Source organism: Salvelinus fontinalis, chromosome 9 (assembly GCF_029448725.1).
Source record: "Salvelinus fontinalis isolate EN_2023a chromosome 9, ASM2944872v1, whole genome shotgun sequence".
NCBI classification, from domain to species: domain Eukaryota; kingdom Metazoa; phylum Chordata; class Actinopteri; order Salmoniformes; family Salmonidae; genus Salvelinus; species Salvelinus fontinalis.
In genome coordinates this window covers 50333309-50345287 of record NC_074673.1, presented here as the reverse complement: position 1 = coordinate 50345287, position 11979 = coordinate 50333309, and the positions used below count along the sequence as shown (strand labels likewise).

General features: G+C 43.2%; 1 protein-coding gene across 1 annotated transcript; it reads right to left on the bottom strand.

Annotated features, from left to right (window-relative positions):
• Positions 1-294: 294 nt before the first annotated feature.
• Positions 295-11953, bottom strand: LOC129862786 (sorting and assembly machinery component 50 homolog A-like). The gene is made up of 15 exons (XM_055934751.1): positions 11778-11953; positions 8954-9064; positions 8698-8799; positions 8505-8592; positions 8266-8372; positions 7873-8003; positions 7648-7735; positions 7276-7404; positions 6726-6797; positions 6517-6603; positions 6037-6107; positions 3052-3119; positions 2825-2971; positions 920-1061; positions 295-666 (listed from the first exon to the last, which is right to left on the bottom strand). Exons 1-15 carry the CDS (start codon positions 11859-11861, stop codon positions 621-623), a joined length of 1473 nt encoding a protein of 490 aa, XP_055790726.1. The 5' UTR covers positions 11862-11953; the 3' UTR covers positions 295-620.
• Between the last annotated feature and the right edge of the window lie 26 nt (positions 11954-11979).

The following is an 11979-nucleotide window of genomic DNA, read 5'->3' as shown; positions in this document are numbered from 1 at the left end:
ATTTTATTTAACCAGGCAAGTCAGTTAAGAACAAATTCTTTTTTACAATGACGGCCTAGTAACAGGGCAGAACGACAGATTTTCTACCTTGTCAGCTATGGGATTTGATCTAGCAACCTTCCGTTACTGGCCCAACACTCTAACCACTAGGCTACCTGCCACCCCAATAACTAATATACTGCTGTCCTTAATAACTAATATACTCTCTGAACAACTCAAGCACTAACCACAAATCCATGCCATGCAAAATCAACCGGAAAGTAGGTCAATGCCATAGAAAGACGCATACTAGTGTGGTTTTTGAATACCTTTAGAGGGGTACATAATTTATTACCGAGCATAATAATCCAGACCACATTATTTGACTCATGATAAGGGCACTCATGGCTGATATGTCACCTTTGGCTTCCACATCTTGAGCACTGGTGGCTCCAGTCATTCATTTGTACTGGAGGAAAACCTCCATTGTTGCCTCGTCCATTATACAATAGTTTGGTTGTAGTAGCCATTGCATTCCCAGCAACCTTCGGTGTGCTGCAAGGGTCCAGACGTCTCACTTACTAAAACCAATTAAACAAACTCCTGTAGTCCACAACTCAATTCAGCAAGACAGCAGGACATCACAGGAATCGGATTCCAGCTCCAAACTGAAACCCGTCGCATATCCTAAACAAAAAGACTTAAGTGTTATTTTTAACAGTAACTCGATACCCTTTTCACAATATTGAGCCAAACTGATCACAGCCGAGCTGTACTGGGCTGGCCTGGTTATGCATCCACCGTAGTTGCTGAAACCATGCTGGAAAGGACAACACGGTTCGAGTCGGCCTTATAGTTTGAATCAGGCATAAAAGTGTACTGCTCATCTATATACTATCACGTCATGGTTTGACAACAGAATGGGCAGATATTAGGCTACCTGTCTCCACTCTGGACGCCCATGGGAATGCAATAGTTGAGCTCCAGCCGGGCGATGTTTCCGAGTCGCAGCACAATTCCCGCTCCGTAAGACCAGCGGATACACTCTGCCAGTTTCCTCAGGTGTGCTTGAGGCCCGTCACCTACAGGAAAACACAGCCTGAGTAAACCTTGAGCAGTGGTTCCCAAACTTTTTCACTCAGGCTCCCCTTCCAGCATTGAGGAACATCCCGCGCCACGTCTATTTCTATGGGCACAAGCACTGTTCATGACGCAACCTGTTCACATCCCTCTTGTTGGCAGAGAGAACTTTTTTGCAGGTTTAAAGCTCATTTCCCACAATTCTACACATTTTGTCATGAGGTGCAGAAAATATTTTGCTGTTTAAAAGCGAATTATCTTGCAATTCTATCCATGTCTAATGTATATTCATGTGATATGAGTGACTCAAACATTACTACACAATCTATGGGCTAAAAAAAACATTTTGATCTGGACATTTCTGACAAGTTATAAGTAGCTCTCTAAGGTATGCAATGACTGACATGACCAGAGAACAACTGATGATGCACTACCCAATCTCGAAATTGCACATTGTGCATTCTACTGCGACAACTTTTAAGAGTAGGTTGAAAGCCGAGCTGAGTTGCCCTAGGGAGCGCGCACCACAGTATGGGAACCACAAAGCTAGAGTACTGAAAAGCACAGACGATTCTCTTTCCCTGTATAAAGTCGCAGAACAGACCATTGTGCAATGAACTTCCATTTCTAGCAAGCGGGGAAGTCAGCTATCACCATAGTGACCACAAAGCTCATCACTAAGCTAAGGACCCTGGGACTATACACCTCCCTCTGCAACTGGATCCTGGACTTCCTGACAGACCGCACCCAGGTGGTAAGGGTAGGCAACAACACATCTGCCACGCTGATCCTCAACACTGGGGCCCCTCAGAGGTGCGTGCTTAGTCCCCTCCTGTACTTCCTATTCACCCATGACTGTGTGTGACTATAGGAAAAGGAGGAACAAACAGGCCACTATTAACATCAATGGGACTGAAGTGGAGCAGGTTGAGAGTTTCAAGTTCCTTGGTGTCTACATCACCAACAAACTATCATGGTCCAAACACACCAAGACAGTCGTGAAGAGGGCACAACAACACCTTTTCCCCCTCAGTTGACTGAAAAGATTTGGCATGAGTCCCCATATCCTCAAAAAGTTCTACAGCTGCACCATCGAGAGCATCCTGACCGGTTGCATCACCACCTGGTATGGCAACTGCTCGGTCTCTGACCGGAAGGCGCTACAGAGGGTAGTGCGTACGGCCCAGTACATCACTGGGGCCAAGCTTCCTGACATCCAGGACCTATATACTAGGCGGTGGCAGAGGAAGGAAAGTGGTACCAGAGCACCAAGTCTAGGACCAAAAGGTTCCTTAACAGCTTCTACCCCCAAGCCATAAGACTACTGAACAACTAAACTAATCAAATGGCCACCCGGACTATTTACTGCTACTCGCTGTTTACTATCTATGCATAGTCACTTTACAAATTACCTCGATTAACCTGTACCCCTGGACATTGACTCGGTACCCCCTGAATAATGCCTCTTTATTGTTATGTACATTTGTGTTACTTTTAGATAAATTTTTGTAAAAATATTTTATTAACTCTTTCTTGAACTGGATTGTTGGTCAAGGGCTTGTAAGCAATAATTTCACGGTAAGGTCTACACCTGTTGTATTTGACGCATGTGACAAATAACATTTGATTTGCTTATTAAAAAATGCTGCTTATTACTAGGTGGTGCCACTTCTTCCAATATAATGCTGATTGAGTCCTGCATTTCTCATACTGATGTATTTGAACAACATTGATTGTGGGGTGAATTACATCTTTAAACACCCACCATAGTTGATGTTACACAGGTTCCCGGCATTGAGGAAGAAGTGGATCCTGAAGAGGTCTCCGAATCCCCCTTTGCCTAGATGGAAGGGCAGCGGACTATACAGGTGGACGGCTCCAGCCCAATACACCTCACCTCCCAGGTAGTCACCTGTCATACCAACAATAAAACCACACGTGATGTGAGAATGTAACCTAAATCGGACTTTATTGAAATGGATAACATCTCACCTTCACTCTGAGGGCCGATGCTGTACATACTGAAGCCCCTGACGCTAGTAGGACCACCGAGATAGAACCTAAGAGACGAATAGGTCAGAAATCTAATCAAATTGTAGTTGTCACATGCTTCGTCAACAACAGGTGTAGACTAACAATGAAATGTTTACTTACGGGCCCTTCCCACAATGCAAAGAGGGGGAAAAAGTGAAATAATAGAAAAATAATAACCCAAGGAATAAATAAAAAATGAGTAATGATAACTTGGCTATATACACGAGGTACCAGTACCGGTTGATGTGCAGGGGTATGAGGTAATTGAAGTGACTAGGCAACAGGATAGATAAGAAACAGTAACAGCAGTGTACGTGATGAGTCAAAAGAGTTAGTGCAAAACGGGTCAATGCAGATAGTTAAATAGTTAACCAATAGCTACTTGGACAAACAATTTTTCAGTCTTATGGCTTGGGGGTAGAAGCTGTTCAGGGTCCTGTTGGTTCCAAGACTTGGTGCATCGGTGCCGCTTGCCGGGCGCTAGAAGAGAGAACAGTCTATGACTTGGGTGGCTGGAGTCTGACAATTTCTAGGGCCTTCCTCTGACACTGCCTAGTATAGAGGTCCTGGATGGCAGGGAGCTCGGCCCCAGTGATGAACTGGGCCGTACGCACTACCCTCTGTAGCGCCTTGCGGTCGGGTGCCGAGCAGTTGCAGGTAGAAAACCATTGAAGGGTCAAGAAACAACATGGTATACAGATAACGTGGGAGGCCACATTAAAATCGTCTCGCGGGCCATGTTTGACACCTGCCATGGAAATTCATACTGACAGAGACTTTGTCATTACCTCAAACAATCGTCTATATTTAATATCGATTAATTATTGCAATAATGAAACTAGTCAACCGAGTAGCCTAACCTTTGCGCAAATGCAGAGTACTATACAGTGCTGTGAAAAAGTATTTCCCCCCTTGCCGATTTCTTATTTTTTTGCACATTTGTCACACTTAAATGTTTCAGATCAAATAAATGTAAATATTACACAAAGATAACCCAAGTAAACACAAAATGCATTTTTTAAGTGATCATTTTATTTATTAAGGGAAACAAGCTATCCGAACATTCATGGCCCTATGTGACAAAGTAATTGCCCCCCCTTGTTAAATCATGAATTTACTGTGGTTGATCACATTTTTTGGAAAGCTGAGTTCAATTTCACTAGTCACACCCAGGCCTGATTACTGCCAGACCTGTTGAATCAAGAAATCACTTAAATAGAACCTGTCTGACAAGTTGAAGTAGCCAAAATATCTCAAAAAGCAAGACATCATCCAAAGAAATTCAGGAACAGATGAGAAACAAAGTTATTGACATCTATCAGTCTGGAAAGGGTTACAAAGCCATTTCTAAAGCTTTGGGACTCCAGCGAACCACTGTGAGAGACATTATCCACAAATGGAGAAAATCTGGAACAGTAGTGAACCTTCACAGGAGAGGCCGGACTACCAAAATTACCCTAAGGGCGCAGCGACGACTCATCCAAGAGGTCACTAAAGAACCCACAACAACATCTAAAGAACTGCAGGCCTCACTTGCCTCAGTTAAGGTCAGTGTTCATGACTCAAACCATAAGAAAGAGACTGGGCAAAAATGGCAAGTTCCAAGGCGAAAACCACTGCTGACCAAAAAGAACATCTCACTTTTGGCAAAAAACATCTTGATGATCCCCAAGACTTTTGAGAAAATATTCTGTGGACTGACGAGACAAAAGTTGAACTTTTTGGAAGGTGTGCGTCCCGTTACATCTGGCGTAAAAGTAACACAGCAGTTCAGGAAAAAGAACATCATCCCAACAGTCAAATATAGTGGTGGTAGTGTGATGGTCTGGGGCTGCTTTGGTGCTTCAGGACCTGGACGACTTGCTGTGGTTGATGGAAACATGAATTCTGCTCTCTACCAAAGAATCCTGAAGGAGAATATCCGGCCATCTGTTCGTGACCTCAAGCTGAAGCGCACTTGGGTTCTGCAGCAGGACAATGATCCAAAACACACCAGCAAGTCCACCTCTGAATTGGCTTTAAAAAAACTAAATGAAGGTTTTGGAGTGGCCTAGTCAAAGTTCGGAATTGAATCCGAATGAGAGGCTGTGGCGTGACCTTAAAGGTGGTTCATGCTCGAAAACCCTCCAATGTGGCTGAACTAAAACAATTCTGCAAAGAAGAGTGGGCCAAAATTCCTCCACAGCGATGTGAAAAACTCATTGCCAGTTATCGCAAACGCTTGATTGCAGTTGTTGCTGCTGAGGGTGGCACAACCAGTTATTAGGTTTAAGGGGCAATTACTTTTTCACATAGGGCCATGAAGGTTCGGATAGCTTTTTTCCCTTAATAAATAAAATCATCACTTAAAAACAGCATTTTGTGTATACTTGGGTGTAATATTTAAATTTGTTTGATGATCTAAAACATTTAAGTGTGACAAATCTGCAAAAAAACAAGAAATCAGGTTAAATCAGGTTAAATACTTTTTCACAGCACTGTATATAGCTGACACTAACAATGCTAGGTCATGGTTGGTTCCACCCCCTTCATGAAGATTGGGGGCATCATACGCCACTCTGGGTTCATCCGGTCGTTATTTGCACAGGGTGGTTGTCTTAACCCCGCCCTGGCTTAGTTTCCCAGATGCAAGAATGATTTTGAGACAATGAGGGATTGTTCTACTCCTAAGCTATCCCTAGTAAAACACATTCTTGTCTATGCAACGCAGTCTTTAACTCATTTGTCAGCTCAAGTCATCTCTAGTGACCATTCACCCGGATTAGCTGCAGGGAACTAGAGCGGAAACCATAAAAACACAGCATTAGCAGGACAGAAATGTCTTCCTATTCGTTACGTATTAATTGCTGACTATTAATATCAAACAAATCAGGGAAACAATTTTTCTCTCACACACCCCAGCTTTTCAGTGACGGCATTGTGGAATAGAGAGTATTGTCTTACCTGTCAGCAATGCAAGTTGGCTTATCTCCAATGGGCAGGAGGCACCCCCCCCAGAGAGATGCAGACAGGACCTGGAAGATAGAGGAAGAGGTCTCAACAAAAGTGCTCTCCCACTTGCTCTTTTTCCCCCAACCTGACCACAACCATTTTTCAACCCTCCATCAACAAGGCGAGCTCAGGGAGGACAGAAACTTCCCGTGGAGCAGAAGGGCCATCTAGGGCGAGCTCAGGGAGGACAGAAACCTCCCGTGGAGCAGAAGGGCCATCTAGGGCGAGCTCAGGGAGGACAGAAACCTCCCGTGGAGCAGAAGGGCCATCTAAGGCGAGCTCAGGGAGGACAGAAACCTCCCGTGGAGCAGAAGGGCCAACTTGTGTTTACTGTAAAGGTGATTATTACTATTCCAACTTTAGATCCATGTGTGTAACTCAAGTTCACACGCAAATTTCTTCCTGATAAATAAAAACAATTCAGGTTCTCACCGAGTCCCAGAAGAGACGTCTGTTAAACTGAATCTCAAAGTCCTCCTTCAGGAAGCTGGCATCTCCTCCAGTGTATCCTGCCAACTCCTGCAAAACCACAACGATGCATCGCCTGAATGTGTTGTCGGTTCAAAATGGTTTGGGAAATGGTTTAAATAGGAAATCATTACTGGCTGTAACACCGGGTCAGGTAATGTAAACCTACACACCTGGTTGATCTTCAGCAAGGCACCCCTCCTGGGAAGGATTGCCGAGTTTCTGGTGTCGATGACCATGGAGTGCTGTGATTGCAAAGGAGAGGAGACATGTTGATGTAAAGTATTGTCTCAAATGTCTGGGGGTCGAATCCTAACTTGAGATTTTGACAACATCAATGCAAGATTTACACAGAAACCCAAATTAAGTATACAGATCTGAAAATAGGATTCGAGTCCAAATGTATTATCACGATTAGTCAAGACTGCCTTCTCATCTTGTGCACCAGAGGCATGGTATGGTCTACAATCCATGCTTAATCTAGATATGTTAAGTGTCACTGAATGAATTAAACATTTTGATGGGAGACTCTGTTACAGAGGAGTGTAAATCCTTTTTTAAAGGCTGTATCATGTTGTTGAATTGTTTGTATTGTTGTATGTTTTTTTAATTCTGTAATGTATTGATTGTTGCTGCCTTCTTGGCCAGGTCTCCCTTGAAAATTATCCCTGGTACTAAAGGTAGTTGTGTGGGGATTGTGAAGCGGAACTGAAATACCGGTACCGAGAGTGATGACTTGAGGGAGTGGCCACTCTCCTCCCGGACTGCAAACGATGCGGTACGCTCCAGACAGCCCAGCTCTCGCCACACACCCTCCCACTTCAGGGTGTGGTTTGTCTTCCAGAGAGGGAACTGTTTGCATGCAAAAAAGATAGGGAGAAACCAGAGAGGATCAAGCATTTGCAAAAGCATTACCAGTAGGATGAAATTGAATAGAGAAATTCCATTCTACTCATATTAGTTAGCATAACAACAGCAAAAATAAAACAATCACCGTGGTTAGTTCACACAGAATCCAGAGGTAACACAGAGCACAGGAGTATACCAAATGAGAACTTGTACAATAATGATAGATGAACGGAAAATTATCTTTACACTGAATTCTGTGGAGACGCCGCGATCAGTCTCTCTCAGCGAGCTCCATGGAAATTGGCCTGCAACTTTGTACAAGTTGACAGCGAAACTGCATCAGCCAGAGAAAGTCAATTAGATTGATACCAAACAAAAAGAGCTCAGGGAAATGCAGAATAAACAACAACACAATTCACTGTTTTTGAAGCATTGCTAATAATGGAATTAGCAGCTTTGTTTGTCTCATACTTGCGCTCAAAGTGGCCAGGTTGGGGCTTGAAGAACGACAGCCCATAGGAAGTCTCTTTGGTGCCGTAGGAGACCTGGAAAGTGAGCTTTTCTGCAGAACCGAAGAGATTGGGCAGCTTGAGACCAAGAACCTAAAGTAGGAGGCAGTAAAAACAGAGGATGGTACCTCAATTGCACTTGTAATCACCACCATGGCTCAACCTAAATGAATCTTTCCTCAATTTCTGGTATCCGCTCTCCTCGCTTCCTTCTCAAAAGGCTTTGGAGAAGGTCCTCGGTGAGGGATCTTGGACCTTCTCCTCCAGTACGGTTGAGAAGGAGGCGAGGCGATAGGACGTGAGGAATGAATTGAAACGATGCATTGAACAGAACCCATCACTCAGGAGTTCTCACCATGCAGCCTTCGTTATTTCCAACCATGGTGTTATAGCTACCAGTCATGCGTCTCTGCTCAGTCACATCAAACGTCACATCTAGTCCATTAGGCAGAGCATCCACCCCTGAAAGGAAGTATTGTTGTTGTTGTGAGTGCTTTACCTACTTTCCCATTCATTTTAGTCCCTTCCAAAGTAACCTGCTACATTTTGGACAGATACTGTCATCAGAATAGATCCCCTTTCTAACCACAGTACCTCGTGAGGTATCGATGACAACCTCCACTTGTCTGAAGATACCGAGACGCAGGAGCTTCTGTCTGGCTTCGTGGGCTCTCCTCATGACCTAGAACAAACAGTAAACAAAGTCAATCCTACTTTTGCTACAGTCTCTATACAGACTCCACACGTGAATAAACATGGTCTGTACTGTACTGATAGAATCACTCACATCAATCAAGTTCTTGGCACGGAAGACATCAGCAATCTCGTATGTTAAGCAATCCTCCTTGGTTCTTCCGAGACCATCTATGTGTACACGCTGGACTATGACCTACAGGACAAATATATAAAATGTGTTATAATCAGCAGTGACAGCCAACAATTAAAAGGTTTTACATTCAACCACACAGAAATTCTTATGGATTAAGTCACAACTTGAGTCAATGCGGTTTTCATTCAGGACTGAGTGACCAAAAAAAACATACATCTTTGTTTTCAAGGACCTCTTGTTTTGACTCCTGCTCCATATCTGGCCTCTCAATGTCATCTGCATGAAACCCCAGCTCGGGTCCCTGCATTGGCAGAGGATCAAGACTCTGCAACACAACAGATTTAGTGATGAATACGATGACTTATCAGGCTATATCTTGAATATTAAAGCTATCGGTACAAAACTCATTAGCTGAACAGGTAGTTAGGTGGATGTAGTGTTTTGGTCATTATGATAAGGTACTAGTTAATCTCAATATTTTTATTTTTATTTATTATGGAGTAGTGGCCCTCAAGCCACTACTCTACTACCATATACAGTTGAAGTGGGAAGTTTACATACACCTTAGCCAAATACATTTAAACTCAGTTTTTCACAATTCCTGACATTTAATCCTAGTAAAAATGCCCTGTCCTCCACTTTATTTTAAGAATGTCACATGTCAGACTAATAGTAGAGAGAATGATTTATTTAAACTTGTATATCTTCCACCACATTCCCAGTGGATCAAAAATGTACATACACTTAATTAGTATTTGGTAGCATTGCCTTTAAATTGTTTAACTTGGGTCAAACGTTTTGGGTAGCCTTCCACAAGCTTCCCACAATAAGTTGGGTGAATTTTGGCCCATTCCTCCTGATAGAGCTGGTGTAACTGAGTCAGGTTTGTAGGCCGCCTTGCTTGCACACACTTTTCAGTTCTGCCCACAAATGTTTTATAGGATTGAGGTCAGGGCTTTGTGATGGCCACTCCATTACCTTGACTTTGTTGTCCTTAAGCCATTTTGCCACAACTTTGGAAGTATGCTTGGGGTCATTGTCCATTTGGAAGACCCATTTGCGACCAAGCTTTAACTTCCTGACTTATGTCGCTTCAATATATCCACATAATTTTCCATCATCATGATGCATCTATTTTGTGAAGTGCACCAGTCCCTCCTGCAGCAAAGCACCCCCACAACATGATTCTGCCACCCCCGTGCTTCACGGTTGGGATGGTGCTCTTCGGCTTGCAAGCCGCCCCCTTTTTCCTCCAAACATAACGATGGTCATTATGGCCAAACAGTTCTATTTTTGTTTCATCAGACCAGAGGACATTTCTCCAAAAAGTACGATCTTTGTCCCCATGTGCAGTTGCAAACCGTAGTCTGGATTTTTTGTGGCAGTTTTGGAGCAGTGGCTTCTTCCTTGCTGACCGGCCTTTCAGGTTATGTCGATAAAGGACTCGTTTTACTGTGGATATAGATACTTTAGTACCCGTTTCCTCCAGCATCTTCACAAGGTCCTTTGCTGTTGTTATGGGATTGATTTGGACTTTTCGCACCAAAGTACGTTAATCTCTAAGAGACAGAACACGTCTCCTTCCTGAGCGGTATGACGGCTGCGTGGTCCCATGGTGTTTATACTTGCGTACTATTGTTTGTACAGATGAATGTGGTACCTTCAGGCGTTTGGAAATTGCTCCCAAGGATGAACCAGACTTGTGGAGATCTACATTTTTTTTCTCTGAGGTCTTGGCTGATATCTTTTGATTTTCTCATGTCAAGCAAAGAGACACTGCGTTTGAAGGTAGGCCTTGAAATACATCCACAGGTACACCTCCAAGTGACTCAAATTATGTCAATTAGCCTATCAGAAGCTTCTATAGCCATTACATACTTTTCTGGAATTTTCCAAGCTTTTTAAAGGCACAGTCAACTTAGTGTATGTAAACTTCTGACCCACTGGAATTGTGATACAGTGAATTATAAGTTAAATAATCTGTCTGTAAACAATTGTTGGAAAAATTACTTGTGTCATGCACAAAGTAGATGTGCAAGTCCTAACCGACTTGCCAAAACTATAGTTTGTTAACAAGAAATGTGTGGAGTGGTTGAAAAACAAATTTTAATGACTCCAACCTAAGTGTATGTAAACTTCCGACTTCAACTGTATCTACACCACAAAATCCATGTGTGTGTGTTTGTATAGTGGGTATGTTATCATGTGTGTCTGTCTCTTCACAGTGCCCGCTGTTCCATCAAGTGTATTTGTATCTGTTTTTTTAAAATCAGATTTTAATGCTTGCATGTGTTACTTGATGTGAAATAGAGTTCCATGTGGTCGTGGCTTTACTAGTACTGTGCGCCTCCCATAGTCTGTTCTGGACTTGGGGACAGTGAAGAGACCTCTGGTGGAATGTCTTGTGGGGTATGCATTACATGAGGGTCTGAGCTGTGTGCTAATAGTTTAAACAGACAGCACAGTGCATTCAACATGTCAATACTTCTGACAAACAAGTAGTGATGAAGTCAATCTCTACTTTGAGCCTGGAGAGATTGACATGCATATTAACGTTAGCTCTCCGTGTACATATGCAAGGACCAGTCGTGCTGACCTGTTCTGTTATTTCCTTCCCTCTTTGTGGCACCTGACCACGAGACTGGTATTTACAAGTCACATTCTTCAAAATGTCCTTAGTTTAATTTACTGGACATTTTCAGCTTGTGGTTAAGCATCTAATAGTGTAAATGGTTAATGCACCCCCATGCATATGATGTGTCCTCACTATTGCAGATCAGTGGCTGTAGTGAGCGCGATACACGAGCAACGTTCACTAATGTTGTTATTGCAATTATGCAACACTTGATCATGTTAATTTCCTTCACTTACTGACAAGGTATGGACAGTTCGTGTTTCTGGAGTTCAGCTAGCTGCCATAGTTGGCAAGCTGTCCAACTGGACCCCTTTCGTTTTGCGTGCTGACTACGCTAGCTATTCCGGTTACTGTACTCAGAGGTCATGCGTTCACCCTTTGCATTTTAAGCAGTTATCCTTACCCTCGCGTGGACGGTGCCCATGATTAAGTCTTGAATGTAACGTACTTCAAATGTTGGTGATTGTTTTAAGAAATGAAGGGACATTTAATTCACACTCGGCTCAAGAGATATGTAGCTTCGTGGACGCCATGACACCACGCCCCCTCATCCACCCTGGGGGTGTTCAAGATGTCAACGTTTCACAATATATTGCAGAACAAAA

Excerpts from the sequence above, each read along its gene's own strand:
- LOC129862786 (XM_055934751.1), bottom strand. The coding sequence starts at position 11,861 with ATGTCCCTTCATTTCTTAAAACAATCACCAACATTTGAAGTACGTTAC. Across the intron at positions 9,065-11,777 it reads TGGGCACCGTCCACGCGAGG|AGTCTTGATCCTCTGCCAAT; the intron begins GTAAGGATAACT and ends GTTGTGTTGCAG. Across the intron at positions 8,593-8,697 it reads GTGCCAAGAACTTGATTGAT|GTCATGAGGAGAGCCCACGA; the intron begins GTGAGTGATTCT and ends TGTTTGTTCTAG.